The following is a 24,633-nucleotide window of genomic DNA, read 5'->3' as shown; positions in this document are numbered from 1 at the left end:
GACAACAACAAAAAAAAGGAGATGAGTAATAAATACTGAGCACATTCTTCAGGAAATATTCCAGTTCCCACACTTGAGACTGTGATGAAAATTAAAAAACAGCTGTTTCCAACATTATTGGTATGTCAATCGAGTGTGCTCTTTTCCAGCATTGTGCCTCCTCAGAAAAAGTATGAGCGCCTGTACGGGTAGTCATCCCAGTAGCGTGGGTATCTTGGGTAGCGGAAGAATTCTACGCGACGTAAGACAGCCTGCAGGGAAGGAGCAAAAGACATGGGTCAGTGCAGGCCCTGTGCCATCTGCTGTCCTGAGCTCTGCCATCTTCACTAGAACCCTCTCTGACTATTGCATTCCCACAATGCACCATCTCCCTACCCCCATGCTTAGCTTTACTGCTCAAGATTCCCATACAGACCCTCATCTTCACTTCTTAAGATTTCTATACAGACCCTCATTTTCACTGTTCAAGATTTCCATACAGACCCTCATCTTCACTGTTCATGATTTCCATACAGACCCCCCACTGTTCCTTACAGTCTGTGTTCTGCACACTATTTTCCTCTATTCTGTGAGTCTTTTCACACATTTCTTTCTCTTCACCATGCCTGTATTGTGATATCATCATCTGCTCAATACAAAACCTTTCATACTCCCTCTTGGTTGTTTTCCCTTTGTCATTTTGCACATGCTGCATTGAGTGTTAAAGCTTCTCAATTCTCTGCATTCATCAGAACCTTGCTTTCCAACCCTTTTTCTTCATGAAAATCTTCCAATATATTCGACTCACCAACGGAAACTTAAATGTCCTAATTTGCACATCAGCGTCAAGTACTGGGTTATCAGCTGTATCCAATGGAACCTCTCTGTCAATGCTTTGTTTCACAAATGTAATTTGGGGGACCATGAGGCATATCTTTCTGGGGTCAAATCTCCTGAATTTACCACAAATGCCAGAAGATAAACTCAAAAAGGATATAATATTTGATTCCTCTCCCCAGTGTCCTGGCAGCTGTTGCAAGATGCTGAGTAATTCTCTGAGCTATAATGGTCGGTGATCCTAAGTAACTGATACAAGATGCTGAGTAATTCTGTGAACTAGGTTATTCTGTGACCTAAAGTTACTGATACAAGATGCTGAGTAATTCTGTGAGCTATATTGGTCTGTGTACCAAAGCTATTGATACAAGATGCAGAGAAGTTCTGTGAACTACATTCTGTGTGCTGAAGTTACCAATGCAGACTGATCTTTGATTTATCATGTTATTATGATCTAAAGCAAACAGGCAGTCATGGTTGGTCAAATTCATGAAATCATTCAGATCTGACACAGAAGAAATGTCAAAAGGTTGGTCTGATTTATGATTCTAAGATATGGCACAGACAAAAAGTCAAAGGTTGGTCCAGTTCATGATGTAAGTAAGAACTGCCATCGTCAGGATGTCAAAGTCTGGTCTATTTTGTCATATACAGATCTGATGCAGATGAGGTGTCAAAGTCTGGATCAATTTCTTGAAATATATCATTCACATTTATGGACAACAGGATCCCAAAGGTACTGTATTGTATTGTAATTTCTCTATGAAATTCAGGCTGCTCTCCCCAGGGAGATCGTGTCACTATACTGAGAGTGCCACCCATATTTTGGTAATTTTTTCTGCCTGCAGTTTTATCTGATTTCCCATTGAAGTGAATTTTTCTATATAATTTTACCATGAACAACCTTTTATTGCCATGGGTTCTTTTACATGCGCTAAGTGCATGCTACACACAGGACCTCAACTTATTGTCTCATCTGAATTACTAGCAATAGCATCCAGACCACTACTGAAGGTTTAGTAGGTTTAGGAGAAAATACTGGCGACTGTGGGATTTGAATCAGTGCACTTAGATTCTCTTGCTTCCTTGGCCAACATGTTACCACTTGACCAACATTCCACAGGATGGCCAGTATCACCATACAATTCATAGCAGAAAGACATGTGACAGCCAAGTTACTGGACACCGACCCAGTCCAATGGTCTGAGGTCACTGATTTGAACTCTGACAGCATTTGGTGGTAAGAGGGACAAGGATTTCCTATTCTCCACAGCAGTTAATGTGAAGACCTGCTGGTGTCTTACTTAATGAGCACACATAGGAAGGAGATCAAATACAAATGTAATACATCTTGTGATCTGCATCAGTGTTTTGTGGATTATGATGCAATAGACACTACATATTATCTTCTGAAAAAGATTAACTTTATGCCCCTTCTTTTCTGGAGTGAATACTGAAATAAAATCTACTGTCACCAGACTAGTGATTGTCAGTCCGTAATATTACTAATAATCAGTATTAAACTGCATAATTTATTGCGTTATTTTGAAAAATAAAATTATTCCAAATGGTCAGATTTTTTCCCCCTAAACAAAGGATTTCTTTCTTTTTCAAGAGACAGCACATTGTGCACAAATCACTGGATTCATCATTTTGTCAGTGTGAGTGAGTGAGTGAGTGAGTGAGTGAGTGTGTGTGTGTGTGTGTGTGTGTGTGTGTGTGTGTGTGTGTGTGTGTGTGTGTGTGTTTACATTATTCATTTGTTTGTTCATTCATAGAAATTTCCATTACTATTATTCACATTACAATCGATGCTATTTTATCTATCTATTTATTTATCTATTCATTTATTCATCTTATAATATCTATTTTATTTTATTTTCCCTAAAGGCCTAAGAGCGTTGGGTTACGTTGCTAGTCAGGCATCTGTTTAGCAGATTCGGAGCAGCGTATATAGATTTGTCTGAACACAATGACGCCTCCTTGAGCTACTGATACTGATACTGATCAGATCATCAGTAGTCCACTGAGAACTGAAGTGCCATCAGTGTTGGTTGCATAATCCGTTTAGTAATGATTCAGTCTTACAACCACAGCAGTGTATGGTGTGGATAATCCAAATCAAAACAATGAGACCTTGTTTTAATATTAAACTTTTCAGTTACATTAAGAAACTAGCTTGTGATTTGGGAAATGGATCAGATGGATTGGTACTAGAGTGAACAAAGACATAACAAATTACTGTGGTTTTTTTTTAAAAATTTATTTTTTAAAAATAAATTATGCATGCAAAGATTGAGAGGTTCCACTGTTTACAACACCATGCCATGCAAGCATGCACCAATGACAAAGGTTTATATATATCTATATATCTATATACTTTTTTTTTTTTTTTTTTTTTTTAGTTATAAGGGACTATTACACCACCCACACACCCATACATCATTTTACCATGTTATTATTCTTATTTACATCAGATAATCAATACATTAGGGTAAGAAGATAATACTGTAAGTGTAAGCTGGATACACCTGCATAAAGAAATGCAAACCAAAACAGAAGCAGATATGATCAATCAATACAAGGTAGACACTCAAAAAGCATTACATTGTGCTAATCTGGAGGAAAAAACACACACACACTCATTTAGTTCAAAACTATTCTTATTCGTTTCACTGGTTTACAAAGAAAAAACTACATGCTAAAAAAATGCTATATGCTATACATAATGCTATGTGCTAAAAGTGAATGCAAGATGATCAGAGAGACCCAGCGGAGAAGCAACAAGAAGCAAAACTTTCAAGTCTGACACCTTCTTCATTTCCTCTTTTTTTTTCTTTTTTTTTTAAATCCATGTACAACAAAAGCTAGCATGCCACTTTTTTTTAAAAAGAAAGAATAGCTGCAATAGACTATGCAGGAAATCCATTTCTTCTTTGTCTTGACTTTCTCAGATTCTACTAATATCATTAATCATAGAAATTTTTTTTTTTTTAAATAAGAATGGAATCAGCAAGAAGGAATTAAAAAAAGGACAGACGTTTTAAAGACAGATGTAAAACTGATGTATAAAGAGTACTGGTATACAACCCAAGACTTGTTTGACAATTTTCCTCAAACAATATATATTCTAAAATACTTCTTTAAAAGACATTTCAAATTCTGATTTTCTGTGTCACACCTCAAGATATGATTGCTTAACAATGTCCTATTTCTTTGTAGAAAGAATGCTAACAAAATACAAACAACAAAAAAACAAACAAAAAACTATGTCAGTGTGCCAAACCATACTACATTTTGTAATGCTTACTAATGGTTCAGCACTTTGCCCAAAAAATCAGAACTTGTGATTGTTACTAAGTGCTTACTAATAATTGAAGTGCTGTGCCCAAATATAACTTGCAACTGTTACTAAGTGATGTGTTTAGTGACTTATAAAAGTACAATGATTAAATGTCACATGTGGTTCTCTTTATTAAGCACTGCACTCAAACAACAAGTATTTCAGTCTACTTCAAACTGATGATTCTCAGTAAATAAATTCAACTATGAATGGCTCTTCCTAGCAGCTGGGAATTTACAAACTCATCTCTAAGAATATGAATAAGTAACTGAGTGAGAGGGAGAGAGAGAGAGTGTGTGTGTGTACATCGTATTTGTATGCATGTTTGCATGTCTGTTTGCATGTGTGTGAATGTGCATATGTGTAAGTGTGCACATGTGTATGCACATGTGTGAAAATGTGTTTATGAATGAAATGTGCAGGCAGGAGGCTGTTTTTGTTTCTGCATACTTTTTTTTTCTGTTACTAGCTATCAACAAGAAACAATGGAAACATTAAACTGAGACAACTTATTATCAAACAGGTTTCAAATATTTTTTCTGACTTTTTTCATGAAATGAAGATCAAACGAACAAACTTCATTGTCTGAGCTTTGTACAACAATAAAAAGAATAAAGGTCATGTTCAGAGAATGCCTTATCATAAAAAAAATCTATTCATTTATTGATCCTGACAATAAAACAAGCATATCCAACACTAAAAAAATATTGGTAGAAGGTCTGTAATGACTGGAAACTTTGTTATCTTTCAGTTTTTCAACATGGCTCTTTGTGTGTTTCTTGTTCAAATACAAAGTGTGCAAACTACTTGCAATTTGAGAAAAAAATTTACTTATTATCTACACAATAAGAAAAATCCATAAAAAAGGCAAAAAAAGAGCAAGTACTAAGGCACAGAATGCAAATCACACAGGTGAAACAGTAGGTCCTCAAAACAAAAAACGAGGACCCACGCTGCAGAGTTAGCGTGGCGCGATGCATTGTCAGAGTGCAGTGATGCAAAGTGCAGCTCGGAAGGGCAGGGATGACGACTGACAGTGGCCAAGGCAAAAAAACAAAAACAAAAACAAACAAAAAAAACTCAAAAAAGTATTTTAACACATCCACTTTCTTCTTCATCATGTCACAACCCACAGCCATTCTACGCAATCATGCACAGCTCAATACATTCCAATTTTTTTTCCAAACAAAATTCATTTCATTGGTGTCTTCATTTTGCAAGAAAAAAAAAATCTTTTGGCAACAGGATGGATTTCATTCTTCATTCAGGAAACTAATATCAAAGGGAATATTTTCAGACCAAGGGTATGAGATCGCTTTCAGAGCAAAGTGAGAAATGTCAGAAACAAAGAGACAGGTTTGAAGAGCAGGGTCCGTCACATTTGTAAACCATCACTTTTCTTTCCGGAAAGAGAATCCATCAAATCCAAATTGAACAGGGTCTTGATCCTCAGAGAGGGAGAAGCGTAAAGCGAAAAAAAGTTTTGGATTACAAATCTACAAGAAAATGAAATTACAGTTTGTTAGATGGTTTTAAGAGCGAAGGAAATTAGTATTGCTTAGCATCATCTTTACCACTATAATAGGTAAATTCTGAGGGTTAAAAGGCCATCGTAGCTAAAGTCTTTCACTGTTCTTTTTTTTTTTTTTTTTTTTTTTTTTAAGGAAAGCAATACAAAAAGTTAAGAATGATCTAACCACAAAAAAATCAAACAGTTGTTTTTGAAGCTTTTGTGGATCCACCATGAGGCACTGCCTTTCTTAAGCCACAAAAATCCCGGACTTTGTTTCCATTATGCCCATGGAGGGCGAGTAGGGGAGGAGGAGGGGGCAGGAAAGTTGTTTTGCGATTTGGAAATGGCCAAGAGGCTGTCAACATTAACAAAACCATTGAAGCCACTCAGTGGATCAAGCCCTGCCACAGTGGAGGTGTGTGATGGAGGCAGAAATACACACAGAGACACTACTGGGACTTACCTGCTTTCCTTCCTTTCAACACCATGACAACACCAAACAGTTCCACACACACAGACACTTATTTCTGCATCCATCACTTAGGAAAAAAAGAAAATGCAAATAAAAATGCACACGAAAAAAAAAAAAAAAGAAATGAGACAAGACAGAAACCAACAAACAGTGAGGATTAAAAAAAAAAGGGGGAGAAAAAGTAAACACCACATCTAATATGAAGAAGAAACATACAGTTCAAACCACAAACAAACAAAAACTAATGCTCGCTACCCTCCTACAAAAAAAACAACCCTAATCCCACAACTCCCACCATTTTACCCCACCCCCATCCCACCCATTCACCCCTGCCCACCTTCCCCCCAAAAAGAAAAAAAATGATCAACTGCTGAAAGATAACACAAGTAAAGTAAAAACAATCAACAAAACAATCTTCCACATCATCTCCAACCTCCTACGAATGGACTGAACAGAAGTAGAAAAAAAAACCCCAAAAACAGGACCACCACCACCACCACAAAACACAAAAGAAAAGAAAAGCTAACCTGATGGCAACTAACTCCCATCCACACAGCACCCCTCCACAGGACATAAAAAAAAAGACCACCACAGAACAAGAAGCAAAAACAAACTAACCAAACGGACCCTCCCAACTACCCCCAGTACCCCATCCCTCTCCTCAACCCCGTCCCTTAAAAAACAAGAGGTGACTACCATAAAATAAACCAAAACAAACTAACCAACACTAGCCCACCCCGTCTCACACTTGAATCTGCAGAAAAAAACCCACAAAGTAAACACCCCACTACTCCCCCCCCTACCCCCAAACTAAATAGAAACAAAAACAAATAATAACCAAAACTGACCCCAAACCAATCATCCCCCCCGCCCATAAAAAAAGACAGTACAGCACAGAACACCTCATCTGACAGACGGTGGCTACCCCAACCCAACCCCACCCCACCTGCCAAACCTACCCAACCATCCTCATAATGAACAAAAATGTATGAAAAGAAGACAGTACAACACAGAACAGCACAGAAGGCAACAGCAGAGCAGAGCAGTGTCTCACCCTGATCTGACTGGCGGTGGCCTGCAGACTGCTGTAGCTGTCCTCCAGGTTGTCCAGCTGGGCCTGCACTGTCTGCAGGAGGCGGGGCGTGTGGGCGTTGTGCTGCATCACCTGCTGACCCAGCCGCCTCACGCTGTTCAGGGTCAGCCGGTAGTCCTCGATTTCACGCAGCAATGTCTGGCCCAGGCAGAGGGGGAAGAGGAGGGTACAGACAGGGTTTACCGTCACTTTTTCTGCCTACTGATGTCAGTCCTCATCTATAGCTGTCAGTCCTCTGGGTGTACACTTTTCTGTCTACAGACAGCAGTCCTCTGTCTATAGCTGTCAGTCCTCTGAGTGCACAGTCACTTTTTTTTTTCTACAAATGGCAATCCTGTCTAAAGCTGTCAGTCCTCTGGGTGTACACTTTTCTGTCTACAGACAGCAGTCCTCTGTCTATAGCTGTCAGTCCTCAGGGTGTACAGTTTACTGTGTAGACTGCAGTCCTCTGTCTTTAGCTGTCAGTCCTCTGGGTGTACACTTTTCTGTCTACAGACAGCAGTCCTCTGTCTATAGCTGTCAGTCCTCTGGGTGTACAGTTTACTGTGTAGACTGCAGTCCTCTGTCTTTAACTGTCAGTCCTCTGGGTGTACACTTTTCTGTCTACAGACAGCAGTCCTGTGTCTATAGCTGTCAGTCCTCTGGGTGTACACTTTTCTGTCTACAGACTGCAGACCTCTGTCTATAGCTGTCAGTCCTCTGGGTGTACACTTTTCTGTCTACAGACAGCAGTCCTCTGTCTATAGCTGTCAGTCTTCTGGGTGTACACTTTTCTGTCTACAGACAGCAGTCCTGTGTCTATAGCTGTGAGTCCTCTGGGTGTACACTTTTCTGTCTACAGACTGCAGACCTCTGTCTATAGCTGTCAGTCCTCTGGGTGTACACTTTTCTGTCTACAGTCCTCTGTCTATAGCTGTCAGTCTTCTGGGTGTACACTTTACAGTGTAGACTGCAGTCCTCTGTCTATAGCTGTCAGTCTTCTGGGTGTACACTTTTCTGTCTAGACAGCAGTCCTCTGTCTATAGCTGTCAGTCCTCTGGGTGTACACTTTTCTGTCTAGCTGTCAGTCCTCTGGGTGTACACTTTTCTGTCTACAGACTGCAGTCCTCTGTCTATAGCTGTCAGTCCTCTGGGTGTACACTTTTCTGTCTACAGACTGCAGTCCTCTGTCTATAGCTGTCAGTCCTCTGGGTGTACACTTTTCTGTCTACAGACTGCAGTCCTCTGTCTATAGCTGTCAGTCTTCTGGGTGTACACTTTACAGTGTAGACTGCAGTCCTCTGTCTATAGCTGTCAGTCTTCTGGGTGTACACTTTTCTGTCTAGACAGCAGTCCTCTGTCTATAGCTGTCAGTCCTCTGGGTGTACACTTTTCTGTCTACAGACTGCATTCCTCTGTCTATAGCTGTCAGTCCTCTGGGTGTACACTTTTCTGTCTACAGACTGCAGTCCTCTGTCTATAGCTGTCAGTCCTCTGGGTGTACACTTTTCTGTCTACAGACAGCAGTCCTCTGTCTATAGCTGTCAGTCCTCTGGGTGTACACTTTTCTGTCTACAGACTGCATTCCTCTGTCTATAGCTGTCAGTCCTCTGGGTGTACACTTTTCTGTGTAGACTGCAGTCCTCTATCTAAAGCCGGTAGTCATCACTTTTCTATCAATAAGCAGTAGCCCTCTATCTATAGCTGGTAGTCCTCTATCTGTAACCGGTGGTCCCTTGGGTGTGCAGTTACTGTTCTACCTAACTATGGTATCACTTTTCTATCTATATATTTGAAGTCCTCTGTTTCTATAGCTGGTAGTCCTCTGGGTGTATAGTCACTTTTCTATCCATACATGGTATCACTTCACGATACACTTTTCAATCTCTCTATATACATCTGGTAGTTCTCTATAGGCAGGAATCCTCAATCTCTCACAGCAGTGTGTGAGGGAGGGAGGGGGGGAGGAACAGACAAGTGTACAGTTCCAGTTTTAGTTTCCTGGGGGTGTCAAAGCATGCAGACTGATTCACATATGCTACACCATACTTGCTTGAATAAAAAAAGAAAATAAATATAAAGAAAAACAGCAGATGCCTGACCTATGCAGAAACCTAATGCGCTGGTTAGGACTTGAGTGCCCACCCTCGGTTTGTATACCTTTTTTTCTATATGAAATAATAAAACAAAAAGGAGGAGTTTGTATTATACTCCATGTTTGGTGATACATATACTTACCATGTCAAACTGATGCAAACTAGGCCTATCGGTTTGCTCTGCTTGGCCAAATTTCGCGCGGCTAACAGTGAAAAGACGCCCCTTCTTGCCTGGTCCGCTCTTAACCAATCAAACGCCTCTAAAAGCTATAAGTGCTGAACCATTCCTTTGGCCAAGGCTCTCCACGCCATCTTGTCAGGTTTTCGCTCTGTCTCGTCTTACGCTTTTTTTGGCTATTAAGCGTATTCATTTGGCCTTATTTTGCTGCATGCAGCTTGTCTGTATATTATTCTTACATTCTGTGTACTTGTTTCGACTTGGCCCCCTCGATTCGTTCGTTTTTTTCTACCTCTAAGTCGATCCTGTCTTTCCTTTCTCTGTTGGGGATCAGATTTTCGCTGGGTGCCTACGCGCGGGTACCATGCCTCGTATGCCATCCTACGAAGGCAGGGATCATGATGCTGGGACTGAGACTCGGCAAGAGACTCTCCCAGGCCCGAAGCTCATGAATAAGCAAATAAGTAGCTACAGACATCTATCTGTCGGTGGTAGTCACTGATCTCTTTCAGCAAGGGCTGAGAGAGGGAGGGAGTTATGGATGAAACAGACTGGTGTACAGCTTACTTCAATCTCCACATGCAGCTGTCCTCTCTCTCTCACAGTAGTGTTTGAAAGGATGTTTATCTATCTAAGATGATGATTCCAGACTGAAGATAACCAACTGGACTTGAAAGGAAACAAGTTGGTGCACACTTTCTTCAATCAAAAATGCTTGATAAACAGTCCCTCAATGACCCCCCCCCACCCCCCTGCAAGATGTAGCAGTCACTGTGCAGCAGTGTGTGGATGGTGGCTGTCCGGACCTACCTTGTGCTTGTCTATCTGGCGCTCTGTGAGTTCCATGGAGGAGACGTTGAGGGAGTTGTGAGCCATGAGGCGGAAGGACATCTGCAGCAGCCATTTCTCGCTCTCCTGCTGGGCCTCATGGAACTCCATGTGCTCATCGTACCCTCGCTGCTGATCCTCCACCACGCCCTGCACAGGCCATCCACACCTGGATCACTACTTCATTCACACATCAACATAAGTTTACTACTGGGCCAACAGCACAGTGAGGGCTAACTGATCAATGGTTTCTAAACTGAACTGGGAATTTATTTACAGCTTAAGTTTTCTTGTGAACATATCCACATATTATCAATGATCTGGAAGTAGGCCTGGATATGGTAATTTTTCAGCAGAATCTGACAGGACATGATCATTCCTCTTAATTTCATGCTGAATGATCTACAAGAAGAGTATTGGGAGGAGGAGAAACAGGGACTACTCCCCGCCATCCCACCAAAAAACGATAACAACAAACAAGTGAAAAACACAACCCTGAAGACTGACCTTGGCCTTGTAGAGGAGAGCATTGAATCGTGACTGGATGTCATCCAGAGAATCTGACACGTTGACGTTGTCACACAGTGCCTCCAGGTTGGCCCCCCTCTCTGTCAGCTCGTTCACCAGACGTCGGTGATTCTCCACGTCTGACAGGATCAACTGTCACAGGCCCAACAAAACACTGACCAATATCAGACATGCCTACACCATAGTCTTACTGTCTACTACAGCCCCAATTATCACAGGCATTCCTTTTCATTGTTATTGTTGGTTTGTTGCAGGGGGGAAAGAATGGCCAAAAGTTTTAGATATTTTCTAAAAAGCACATATATATTTTGGGTTTAGCAGAACAAATACTGACAAACTGGCAGACATACGTGAATGTAAGTACTATCTTTCCCCCCCCTCTCTTCTACTTTACACTGAGTGCCTTCAACCCAACTGAGTGAGTGACTTTGCTCTCCCTTTCCTCATATACACTCATGCTGAAAAATATTGTAACAGACACCTGTTCATTTCCACACAACACTAAGTTGTCACATGGAGTGTTGGCCTAGTGGTAATGTGTCTGCCTTGAATGTGAGAAAATCAGTGTGCTGGATCATATCCTACATACAGCATATATTTACACCCTCCACTGGTTGCAAATCATTTGGATGAGATGATAAACTGAGGTCTTGCGTGCAGCAAGCACTTAGCACACTTAAAAGAACCCATGGCAACAAGAGAGCTGTCCCTGGAAAAATGTTTAAGGCAATCAACTCCAACTTTCATATGTGCGCTTGCATGTGATTGAAGCCTAACTGGATGACACTGGAAATGAATGATGAGCGTCTAAAGGCAGCTATCAGTCAGCTCTAACCAAGTATGCAACCTGTTGTGCTAATGACTTTGTAAAATTCTTTGAGCTTGGTCTCTGACTAAAGACAGATGCTATACAAATATAAATAATAATAACAATAATAATAATAGGATCACAGAAAAAAAATTAGCATCGCCAAAACAAAAAATAACAACACCCCCAACACAGAAAAGACTGACATCTCAACACACACAGAGACACACACAGAGACCCCCTGTGCCCCCCCCCCTCTCCCCCTCCCCCCACACACAGACCCCCACACACAAACACCCAAGCCACTCCTACTGACCTTATACTTGTCCAGCTGGGCCTTGCGTTCCAGCAGCAAAGCTTTAGGTTCCGGAGTGCTGTGCAGGGTGGCTTCCGTGTCGGTCAGCCAGCGGAGCAGGCTGTCGTAGTACTGGTCGTACTCGTGCCACCTCTGCTGCATGCCCTCCAGCATCGTGGAGCAGTTGGCTATCTGGGTGTTCAGTGTCTCCTGCATACACACCCAGTATTGGTACAGAGAGAGAGAGAGAGTGTGTGTGTGTGTGTGTGAATGTGTGTGCATATATGAGATTCTGTTTACCCTGTTGCTGCAGAGCGCCCTATAGCCCCTACTTTAGACAACAGGCACTGTATAAATTCACATCATTAATATCATCATTACTGTAGGATGTTTCAGTCAGTAAAGGAGAGAATGACTTTGACAACAGGCAATGTATAAATTCACATCATTAATATCATCATTACTGTAGGATGTTTCAGTCAATGAAGAAGAGAATGACTTTGACAACAGGCACTGTATAAATTCACATCATTATTATCTTCATTACTCTACAATGCTGCAGCTGATAAAAGAGAGACTGAAAAAAACCACTGTGGCAGATTGCTCTGCTCCTCCCTACCCATTCGTTGGTGAGGTCAGTGACCTGCTGTTCGATCAGTTTCTTCCCCTCAGCGGCAGTGTTGGGCATGATCTTCTCTGCCTGGTCGCACACACAGTTCACCTTGGCCAGACCCTCATCCATGCAGGCTGTCACGTCCTACACACATAACATACAAGATACAATAATACTTTATTATCTCTACAGGAGACAGGCTCAATATCAGAGATATGTATCAGGCTCATGTCAGAGACTGACGTAAGCTTACAGCGGGGCCAACAGCAAAGCGAGAGCTGTACGATCCATGGTTTCTCTACTGCAATGGCACACACGATTTTACAATGATTTTACAGTAACTGAATACAAAACTGAACTTCCGAAAATCAGTAATCACTTTCATCCGCTAGTATTTCAAGATGTAGGTGGTATAATGAAAAGTCAACATAACCGTTTACACAAAGGAAAACATTATATTCAGATTTCCCCACTCTTCCAAAAAGACACAAAAAAACATTGATGATTGCGCAGAAAGTCAAGATTTTAATTAAAAAAAAAAAAAAAAAAAAAGGAAAAGTCAATACTGCTATCTATATTGAGGTAAAGAAAGACTATATTCAGATTTATCCACCCTTCCAAAGAAACAAACAGCAAAAAAACCCAAAAAAAACATTCAGGTGTGCAGGTTAAGTTCTTGTATCTACTCATTTACCCAAACGTCCTGATAATCACAACGCAGAACAGTTAGACATGTATCACTGACTTAACCGCTACATCAGATTCATCTTTATGTTTATTAAATGATGGAAGTATAAAAAGCAAACCAAATGCATCACATCACAGAAAGACAGTCAAGGACTTGTCATTTATTTCTGCAACAGTTGCTTCCAACTGTCAGAAGAAAATGAAGATACTTAAGGTACAATCACTATAAACCAGGATTTCACAACAGATCAAAGTCCAGACATGCTTATCAAAATGCTGACTGACAAGGATTTGAAAGTATTCTTTCTATAAATAAAACTCATAACTTGCTAATGGAAAATGGAAAATATCAAAGGTAAAATTCACTGAATCTGTTTTGTATGCAGCTGATATTTCTGCACAAAAAACTCTGTGCAGTGGAATCAAATATGTACTTGGAAAATGTTTGGTTGAAAGATTCATGTGAAACTTCACTACTTTCAAAAGTATACATCTAACAAAGACAAACAATAAGAAGTAAACACAGCAAAACATCACGGCAACAAAGAAATGGCTGAAGCTAAGCACCACTATTGGTCTACAATTTGTAAAAAAGATGTTCAATGATCAAATTCTGGAGGAAAACCTAAAGACACTTGAAAAAGCTGAAACGTTTCCGGAAATGTTTTCCAAGTCTGAATGTAGAGATGGCTTTTTTTTAAATCTGTGTGCCATGTTTCTGAGCACAGTCTCCTGACTGGTTCTTCCTGACTTCTGCAGGAATGTTTTATTGATGATGTGAAGACAAAAGTCATCTCACTGGCTGATGGAAAATTCTGCTCCATACCTGACACAGTAGCAACCTGAGTGAATACACTGAGGTGATTTCCCGCTGTCAGCTGAGGCCAGCGTGAACACGAGAGGGTTAACTTCACTTTCTGGGAAACAGTCAGAATGTTACCGACAAAAGCTTTTTTTTTTTCTTCCAAGGACAGTACCTCTGTGGAACTCCCTACCAGCTACAGCTGCTGAGATTCCTTGCTTGACATCCTTCAAGCAGGAGCTCCACAAGCTATCATTTTGATATACTTTCCTCTCCCCACAAGTAGTGTCTATGAAAGTTGGGGCTGTGTTGGTAGGGGCTTGACCAGAACACACTATAGTAGCCAGCCTAACCTAGACATGAACAATTGGGGTTCTCTTCATTTTCCGTGTGTTTCCATAAATTCTTTTTGATTTATTTTTAGTTTCACCATCTGCATGTTTACAACACTGTATAATCATCAAAACTGGTGGCACACTGTGATTGATTCAGATTCGGAGACTTGTTCATTACTGTGAAAAGAGTCATATCATTTTTGTAAAACTATGCAAGATTCAGAAGTGGCACAAGAACAATCAATCATGTTAGAATTAAAATTCAAGTAAAGCATGGATCAATCTGCTGAAAAAAAAGAATAAATAAAGAAGACAATGAAAAAAAGAATATAAACGAAAATGTAAAGACCACTTTCTTTGATATTAAATAAGCACATAATAAAGCTTGCCAGTTGAGACTTCTTCACAAAGTAAATAAAGTCTGCTGGTGTGACAGGCTGCATGTATAAATCCAACAAACCTCTTCACTGACAGTTCAGTCCAGACTTAATTAGGAAACATATTCCAGCCCCAAACCAGCAGACATGGGAATCCTACAAGGCTCAGTTCTAGCACCCATGGCAGTTAACATCCTATGACCTTCCAAAGCACTGTTAAACAACAATGGACTTGTTCAGTATGCACATGACCTCTGCCTTGGGATGAAAACTGACAATGTTAACCCAGTCAGATCCATCAATTACATTAAACTGTTATATCAATTTGAACTTCATAAAGTAAATAAATATATGTCATAAACTGACTGATATGTCTCCAGAAAAATAAATTTACAAAGGAGGTCCAGGTCCAAAACAAGAACTGTCAACTCTTTTACAAACAGAGGGAGCAGTTCTCAAATGTCAGCAAGTAAAATGTACCAGGTTGTATTCCTTACATCTGAACTGATATGCAAGTCTCATGTAAAATTCTTTGGGATGACTACAGATAGAAAAAGTCTCAAATTTCTACAGATTACAAGCAGGCAACACTGGGATAAGAATTCCCCCACCACCCCACCTCACCCCCGTGTCATGAAGGTTCTATTCTCTTAATACAGGAAATTTCACAAAGACCATTACAAAGTATTTTCACACACACCAAATGCTGCCACATTCAAAGTAGGAGGAGTCCGGATATTGCATCTCAATCATCTAACAACAAAGCTTTTATGTTCAAAATGATCTTACGCTCAAGAGTTGTTTATTTCTGCGCCAAGGCATCTGTTGAAAAAAGTACAAAATGTGGACAAAGTTCAGAGCTTCAAGTACAACTATCAGTACCAACACCTCTCACCTCTTCAAGAGCTCAGATGTATTACAAGGTGGGAATTCAAAACTACAAATTCAAATATTGATCATATTGAAATTCATAAAGATAAAGGCCCTATCTAATCTAGCAGATCTCATATATATATAACTGCAACTCAGAAATTTACACAGATATCTCTTGACTGGAAAATAATCTGTCTGGTTAAGTTTTTAAAACACCCTATTTTAGGAAGTCTGTGGTGAAACATTGGCAAGGTAACACCTCTTCATCTCTCCTTGTCTTTCAAATTTGAATGTGTACGTTATGTTCTGAATTATCTGTAGGCATTGTAATAATTATTTCAGATGTCTGCCAACCCTTATATGCAGAGGAAATATTTTCTGTTTCCAAAACTGATTTTCTAATGAACAATAACAGTACTTGAATTTTGAATCATGCATCAGTAGTTGTAATGTTACTTTCTTTTTTCTTTTTTTTTTTGGTAATATTTTCCATTTTGACAGCTGAAACCAAATGACTCCGCTCATTTACTATCACTTCAAATTCAGCTAATCTCCTTGAAAATGTCTTGGCTGCTAACACAATTATATTTCAGGTTTTTCATGGTTTGATTACGAAGCTGGTTGACCCTTTAGTGTCTCTTCCTCTTCAATTTAGATTTTTTTTTTCAGTCACACATACAAGAACACAAACACACACTCATAAACACACAAATATGAACACTGACACAGATACACACACATACATGCAAAAAACACACTCATTTACACACAAACATGCATACAAATAAAGAGACACAGAATCACACACAAGCACACACCCACAGACACACTCACCCATACACATGAATACCATTACCTTAATGTCCCCAAAGTTGTCCACACACCCACACTTGCCAATCTACTCACACACACCCTTGACCTTTATATCAATGTCTTCCTGAATGACACACACACACACAAACACACCCGCCGCACAACACCCAAAAACAAACACACACACCAAAAACCCACACCCCCCTCTCACCTTGATGTCCTCAATGTTGTCCTGAATGAGGTGCCAGTCACCTGAAGTGTCGGAGCAGGCAGCCACTCTCTTGGTCATGGCCACCAGCCACCGACTGGCGCTGTCCAGGGCACTGTCGTACAGCTTGTGGTCCTCCACATTGTCCTTCAGCATTGACACCATTGACTGGAAACACACATGTACGGTCCTTCAACATTGTCCTTCAGCATTGACACCATCGACTGAAAACACATGTATGGTCCTTCAACACTGTCCTTCAGCATTGACACCATCGACTGAAAACACACATGTACGGTCCTCCACATTGTCCTTCAGCATTGACACCACTGACTGAAAACACACGTGTACGGTCCTTCAACACTGTCCTTCAGCATTGACACCATTGACTGAAAACACACATGTATCGTCCTTCAACATTGTCCTTCAGCACTGTCACCACTGACTGAAAACACACATGTACGGTCCTTCAACACTGTCCTTCAGCATTGACACCATTGATTGAAAACACACATGTACAGTCCTTCAACATTGTCCTTCAGCATTGACACCACTGACTGAAAACACACATGTACGGTCCTTCAACATTGTTCTACAGCATTGACACCACTGACTGAAAACACACATGTACGGTCCTCCAACACTGTCCTTCAGTATTGACACCATTGACTGAAAACACACATGTATGGTCCTTCAACATTGTCCTTCAGCATTGACACTATCGACTGAAAACACATACATTACAGTCTCACCATCTTACATTTGGTGGTGGAGTGGTCTTTTGGTACTACTGCTAACAATATTCCTTCTAAAATTTACAAATTCATGTAAATAGAAAGCTGGAGAAACTGCAAACCAGGAAGAAGCAAGGCAGGGAGGAGTTGAGGGAGGGCTAGTTTTGGAGGAAGTAAGTTTCAAGGCTAGACATGAAAGAGCATAGTACAGAGATTTGAAGAAGCAAAAGAGGGAGCTTACTCCCAATGCAAGGTCAAGAGAGAGAGAAAGAGCAGCGGCCGACTGTTATGTCGTGTGTTTCAATCTGGGAATATGGAAACAGAGTGGATCAAAAGCTGATTGTAGATAGCCAGATGGGGTGTAGAGGTGAAGGATAAGAAGAGGCAGATTTATTTATAAATTGATGGCATAGAGGGCTGATCTTGTACTTTATTCTGTGTCAGACAGGGGACAAATGGAGACGTTGCAAGACAGGAGTGATGTGTTCAGATCTTTTCTTTCTGAAGACAAGCCCAGCGGCCAAGTTTTGTATACTCTGAATGGAGTGAATGGATGAAGCTAGCAAACTAGACAATTGGGAGTTACAGTAGTCCAAGCAAGAGAGAATGAGAGAAACAATGAGCTTAGATGCTATGTCAGTGGACAGATATTTTCGAACTGACAAAAGCAGGACTGACAGGTCTCACTCATAAACTTTTGCATGGACAGTGTGCTGTTTTTTTTTTTTACTGAGCTGCAAAGATGGATGGATGTAATGCACCTGTTTAGGAAGCAAGTATCTATGGGTTCAAGTCTTATATATGGACCAGGAATTTTTTTCTCTCCCCCCCACACCCCTCACTATTCACATAAATACATACACGCATAAAACACACTCACACGTTCTCTCTCTCACACACGTTCACACAAACACAGACACACACACACACACACTGACAGACATACCTTGGCCGAAGTGCTGAGGGCCTGGTACTTGGTGTAGAGCTGCATCATACTGCTGGAGAGACGGGGGTCACTGGAGCGCTGCACGATGCTGTCCCCTTTGTCCCGCACCTTGTCCAGCTCCCCTCGGTGCTTCACGATCTCTTCATACAGGTCCTAGTGACACATACACACAGCACAAAGTGTACAACACACATTGCATACAACACACTGTGAATAACACACATTAAATACAACACACAGCACATTGTATTAACTTTGTGTTCTATGGCAAATACAATTCAGTTGATCAGTAGCGCATTGTGCACAATGAATTCCAGTTCTTGTTTTCCATGGCAAATACTAATCAGTTGATATAAATAATCATGCCAAATGCTACTCAGTTAATCAGGTGACTAAATAAACTCAGCAGCAGCAGTATATATTTATTTCCTTTTAATGGCTGATTAAAGAGTCAGATTCATATAACCACAGGCAAATTTCTGCCATTTTGGTAATGGAACAAGTCAGAATTCAATGAATACATTCATCCATAAATTTATTTGGGGGAGGAAACATTTATACAAAACATAAAGATGGGATTTCTTTAGAAGAGAAAGCACTGAGATAACATAAAATAAAGCTGGGATTCATTTATGAGAGGAAACATTGATAGTTCAAAATGAAGCTATGATTCATTTGGGAGAGGAAACAATGATAATCTAAAATGTAGCTGGGATTCATTTGGGAGAGGAAGCACTGACAATTCAAAATGAAGATCACAGATTCACAGAGCAGAAATGTTTCCAGTGATGCATAACTCCTCCACAGCCTCACCTGTCCTTCCTGTAGCTGCTGGCGCTTCGCCATCAGGCTGGCTCGCGGCTCCAGCAGAGCCTTGACCTTGGCGTCCATACGCTCCAGCCATCCCATGAAGCCTGTGTGCTCGTCGTCCAGCTTCAACCAGTTGGCGATGCACGACTGAAGGTTGCTCTCCACATCCGACACAGAGGTGGAGAAAGCTGCCCAGTCATTCCTCAGGGACTGCACCTCTTTGCGGATCACATCCTGACCACGAGGGGCCGTCTTCTTGCACACCTGGTCTGCCAGCGACGCGCACCTGTCCACCATGTCCTTGCCTTGGAAGGATTCTGCCTTGAAGTCCTGCAGGGTGTTCAATCGTCAGCTTTAGTTGTTGGTTTGTAGAAGCCCATCTCAGGCATTATTTGATAGAATGTTGCACAATACAACAGTAAATACCAAAATCAACAAAACTGATGAAACAACCACAAATATTTGGCAAAATATTATTGAACTGTTTTTTTATTACACTTATTTCATTTATGAATATGTGTTAAATATGATACTTTTTACCTGGTTAATGTTTATTAACCTTTCCTACAATGCAAGTACACTGTTCAAAAGTGAGTTTTGGTTGTGTGCACAGACCTGAATAAAAGTTTGCCAGCAGGGTCGAGCACAACACAAGAACAGACAGATACCTGAGACCTGATGAATCTCTTTCCACCCCAAACCATCTTGAAAACAAAAGCAGACTCCTTCATTACCCCCATCATCATCATCAAAAAAACAACAACAAAAAACAACTTAATCCCACAAATTCTGCTGCACAGAAAATATGCTCATTTACCCCTGAAAATAGAATTTAGCTGCCTTCATTGTGGGGTAAAAACGGGCATACATGTAAAAACCCACTCGTGTGCATACAAGTGAATGTGGGAGTTCCAGCCCACAAACGATGAAGAAGAAGAAAACATGCTAATTTAAGAAGAGGAAACAGCAAAGAAACAATCGAAGAGCCAAACAGAACCCAAGGTTTTCCAAGTAACGGCAGTGGCTGACCTGCAGCTGTTGGAGTCTGTCCTGCATGGAGTGCTTGTCCCCGGAGAAGTCAGACAGTCTCTGCAGGCGGTGCTTCATGTTGGCCAGCCAGTCCAGGGCAGAGATGTGGGCACGCCGGTACTCCTCGTGATCCTTCACCTGGTCCTCCACCCTCCCCACCAACTCCTGTACCCAGCAATACACACACTTCAAGGTGAGGTTCTGAGTAAGGTAAGGGAAGGGTAGGGGAATGAAGGTTAGGTAAGGTCAGGTAAGACAGACCCTGGGGTACTCCCTGTGGTCCTCCACCATCCCTACCACATCCTTACCACTCCTGTGACCACAATACGCACACTTTAAAGTGAGATTCTGGGTAAGGTAAGGTAAGGTAAGATAAGGTAAGGTAAGGTAAGGTAAGACAGGTCCTATGGTACTCTTTGTGGTTATACACCTGGTATTCTACCTTTTCTACCATTTCCTCTACACAACACACACACTTCTCAATATAAGCTAAGGTAAGGTAAGGTAAGGTAAGGTAAGGTAAGCTAGGGTAGGTCTTGTGGTACTCTTTGTGGTTCTTCAACTGGTCCTCTACCTTCCCTACTTCCTCATTTACGCAACACACACTCTTCAACATAAGATACCATAAAATACAGGGGTAATTTCTTATTTTTGTATCCTGAATTCTGGGGCCTATACCCCTCTCCCTTGAAACTGAAACAGCAAAAAAAAATACCGATCTCACTGTGATATATTATCTTCTTTGCCACTGAACCTTTCACAGCACTCAGACCTACCTTGCAGGTGTGCTGCAGCTTGGCGTAGCGGGTCTGCAGTTCAGACACGTGGGACTGTGGCACTCCATCCTTCACCTGTCCCGCCTTGTCATTCAGCTTGTCAATCAGGTCCTTGTGAGAGGTGATGTCCACCTGAAGGGCCTGTACACACACACACACAACACACAGTATACACACTCTCAGTACACATAGAATAATGTGTAAAACCTAAACCTAAAGGACCTGTACACACAAATCATACACAGTGCATACACAGTGCACACACCATGTGTGAAACACAATGTCCACCTGAAGAGCATATACACAGACACATGACACACTATCAGTACACTTATAATAATGTGTAAAACACAATGTCCACCTGATGGGCCTGTTCACACACACATAACACAAAGTACATGAAGAGTTTGCACAGAAACATGTCACATGATACACAAACTGTCAGTACACACACTGAAATGTGTAAAACTTAGTGTCTGCCACAAAAGCTTGTACATAAATATAGCACACAATGCACACACAGTCAGTACACACACAATAACTTGCAAAACATAATGTCTGCCTGTAACAGCCTGTACACAAACATGACACAGGATACACACACTGACAGTACACACACAACAATGTGCAAGATATAAAGCCCACCTGAAAAACCTGTACACAAATATGACGCATGATGCACGCACTGTCAGTACACACACAACAAAGTGTTAAACATGTCTGTCTAAACAACCTGTACACAAACATGACACACAATGCATACACTGTCAGTACACGCACAGTAATGTGAAAACATGTTCCTCCAGTGTCAACTTTGTGGCAACATGTGCCTTTTGATGAAATGAAGTGTTGTGTGCTGAAACTGTGTGTAAACTAGTATGGTAAGTTTTCTTGTAGTGTCAAGTTTTATTCAACTGCTATGCTATTTGAACCCCCCCCCCCCACCCCCCTCAACCCCCCCCCCACTCCCCCGACACATACACAAAAACAAACACGTAAAAATTAAACCATGACTGGGTGATTACACAGATTCAACTTTTGTTTACAAGCTTAAGTCGAAAACTAGACCAAACTGTTCATAAAAACCAACTTCCACAAACAAACAAGCAAACAAACCAAGCCTTCCTCTCACCTTGTACTTTTCCAGACAGGATCTCTTTTCCGGCAGGTCTGATTTCAGTTCGGGGTCAGAGGCCAGACGACGCTCTGTGTCGGTGACCCAGTCCACAAGCTGCTGGTACAGACGATCGTAGTCATCCCAGTGGGACAGTGCTGCCTCCAGGTTACGTTTCACCTGCAGACACACACGTCAGACCACTGCAAGGCGTCTGATGACGAGTGTATGAATCGAAACTACGTGTTCTACCTTCACCCCTTGACTGCTAAACCTTGGAGGAATGAAATCTGTGTGGCATGAAGTACACAAACTATTTCTTGAAAACTTTTGAGTGGTGTAATTGATTTTACTGATCTTTTTATTGAACATGAGCAATGCAGTTCAAAAAGGAAAAAGTCTGAATAAAGAATGGTGACCGACGTTCTAACCTGTAATCTCAATTCTATCACAATAAGATGACAGCCTTCATTGATAAACACACTTATCAGCACCAGTCAAGGGGTTAGTTAACCTATACCTTTTATCCTGCCAAATATGTGCACACCTGGAAGAGCCAAACAAGCACACAAAGCACTGAAAAAGAAAACAGGAAGCTTGTGATTAAAGCAAAGAGCATAATTTACTGAAGATTATGTCAGATAAAAAGAACAAAACTGATGATTGTGTGCATTGCACGTAGACATAAACACACACACACCAATCTCCCTCCTCCACCCACCCCCCTACCCCCACACAGAGCCACAAATCACCTGTGATAGCTCAGTGAGAATGTTCTCATAGTCAGTCTTGGCGCTCTCTGTCTCCTGGCGGATGACCTGACAGCCCTTGGGGTTGGTGGAGGGCAGCGTCTTCTCTGCACTGTCCAGCAGACTGCGCAGCAAGCTGTGACCGTGGTCCAGTGCCGCTTGTGTGGCCTGCAACACACATTATCATCATTATAACTATGATTATTTATAATGTGCATTCAACAATACATCTAGTAAGAATAAGAATCTAACAAAAAATGCTACGATACCAACTCACTAAAAACACGATTTTTATTAACAGTGTTACATCACTCATGAATCAAACACCTCTCCCACCTCTTCTGAAGCCTCCTACTGCTTCACACAAACACATCAACACCTACAAATGCACAAAGTCGGTTTAGGGGGAGAAGGATCTGCAGTTTAAAGTATTGTTTCAATAAGCAAAGTCTGCAGTGATACTGAGTAACATGAGATGTTCAGATTTAGAACTTACAAGAACCCCACTGTACTGGTTTTTACACTTCTTTGAAACTGAAACTCCCATGCAGACTGATGTCATGACTGAACATGACCCTGACCTGGATGTTGGTGAGCCTGCTGTTGACATTGTCCTTGGACCCCCTGACGTCCTGCACATCGTGGATGTGTTGGCGTGTCTCCTGCAGCCAGTCACAGAACTGACCCTGGTGCTGCTTGTACAGCCGGTGGTGGTTGTAGGCAGACTCCAGGCTGTTGCACAGGTCCTGCACACAGGGTGTCAACACCATCAGTTTCTGTTTCTCAAGGAGGCCTCACTATGATCAGACAAATTCATATGTTACACATCTGCTAGGTAGATGCCTGACCAGCTACACATCTGCTAGGTAGATGCCTGACCAGCTACACATCTGCTAGGTAGATGCCTGACCAGCTACACATCTGCTAGGTAGATGCCTTACCAGCAGCATAACCCAACATGCTAGTCAGGCCTTAAGTGTATGCATATACTTGTGAACCTATCATACTTGATTTCTCCTACAGAATTTTGCCAGAGGACAACACTTTTCTTGCCATGGGTTCCTTATCATCTCATCTAAATGACTAGATGCCCAATTTGGTTTTTCGTGCCCTCATGAACACTGTATTGGCAGATAAATGTCTTAACCATTCTGCCACCTTCCAAGAGTGCTGGATTCTTTCTCACTGGAGTTTCCAGAGTTTAATTCCTGATTTCAGCACACTTGGTGGAATTAAGGGAGGAGATTTTTTTTATGTCCAAGGTCAACATATTTTTAGACAAATCAGTAACCCCCCACCCCCACCCCCGCCGGCCCCCTCCCCCCAAAAAAAACCCCTCTCCTCAGACCTTGGCCAAAGCGATGACAGCCTGGTATCTAGTGTTGAGCTGGGTGATGGCATGGGAGGTCTTGGCATCAGCGTTGGTCTGCAGCAGGACCTGTGCCTTTTCACTGACCACGTCCAGAGAGGACTGCTGCGACACAAGCTCTTCCAGCTGGCCCTGGAGGAGGAGAAACAAGTCATATCCTCCAAGGGATTGCATGGAACCGACCTAAGTGCTGGCAAAATAAAATAAACATACACACACAGTTTTGTTTTTGTTTTTCAAATAATAAGTTTGCAGCATACATTGTTCCTTAAAATGTTGAATTTCCTTTTCTTTTTCTTGGGGAGGGTTTTTTCACCCCTAAAATCACACTATGTGAATAGATGTCAAACTGAAGACCACACACATACACAAACCAACAAAACATGAAACCACCCAATCAAAAATCAAACACAGGTGATGACCCCCATGCCTCATTAATAACTACTGCC

At 41.4% G+C, this 24,633-nt stretch overlaps 1 protein-coding gene across 5 annotated transcripts in view; it reads right to left on the bottom strand.

The window, feature by feature from the left end:
- The window catches only part of LOC143295939 (muscle-specific protein 300 kDa-like), a 341,276-nt gene that overhangs the window by 165,268 nt on the left and 151,375 nt on the right, over positions 1-24,633 (bottom strand). For 3 of the 5 annotated variants that reach the window (XM_076607629.1, XM_076607632.1, XM_076607633.1), the window contains exons 14-28: positions 24,164-24,316; positions 23,397-23,561; positions 22,819-22,983; positions 22,085-22,246; positions 20,953-21,093; positions 20,177-20,341; positions 19,151-19,477; positions 18,338-18,490; positions 16,661-16,825; positions 15,553-15,588; positions 12,569-12,706; positions 11,971-12,159; positions 10,826-10,978; positions 10,301-10,468; positions 7,199-7,375 (exon numbers count right to left, since the gene is read on the bottom strand). In XM_076607629.1, coding sequence (XP_076463744.1) covers positions 7,199-7,375; positions 10,301-10,468; positions 10,826-10,978; positions 11,971-12,159; positions 12,569-12,706; positions 15,553-15,588; positions 16,661-16,825; positions 18,338-18,490; positions 19,151-19,477; positions 20,177-20,341; positions 20,953-21,093; positions 22,085-22,246; positions 22,819-22,983; positions 23,397-23,561; positions 24,164-24,316 — 2,457 coding nt within the window. The remainder of the gene's footprint in view (positions 1-7,198; positions 7,376-10,300; positions 10,469-10,825; positions 10,979-11,970; positions 12,160-12,568; positions 12,707-15,552; positions 15,589-16,660; positions 16,826-18,337; positions 18,491-19,150; positions 19,478-20,176; positions 20,342-20,952; positions 21,094-22,084; positions 22,247-22,818; positions 22,984-23,396; positions 23,562-24,163; positions 24,317-24,633) is intronic. The other 2 variants (XM_076607630.1, XM_076607631.1) reach the window with 2 other exon arrangements.

Source organism: Babylonia areolata, chromosome 21 (assembly GCF_041734735.1).
Source record: "Babylonia areolata isolate BAREFJ2019XMU chromosome 21, ASM4173473v1, whole genome shotgun sequence".
Lineage (NCBI taxonomy): Eukaryota > Metazoa > Mollusca > Gastropoda > Neogastropoda > Buccinidae > Babylonia > Babylonia areolata.
The sequence above is the reverse complement of the archived record's forward strand: the minus strand, read 5'-3'. Positions and strand labels throughout refer to the sequence as shown.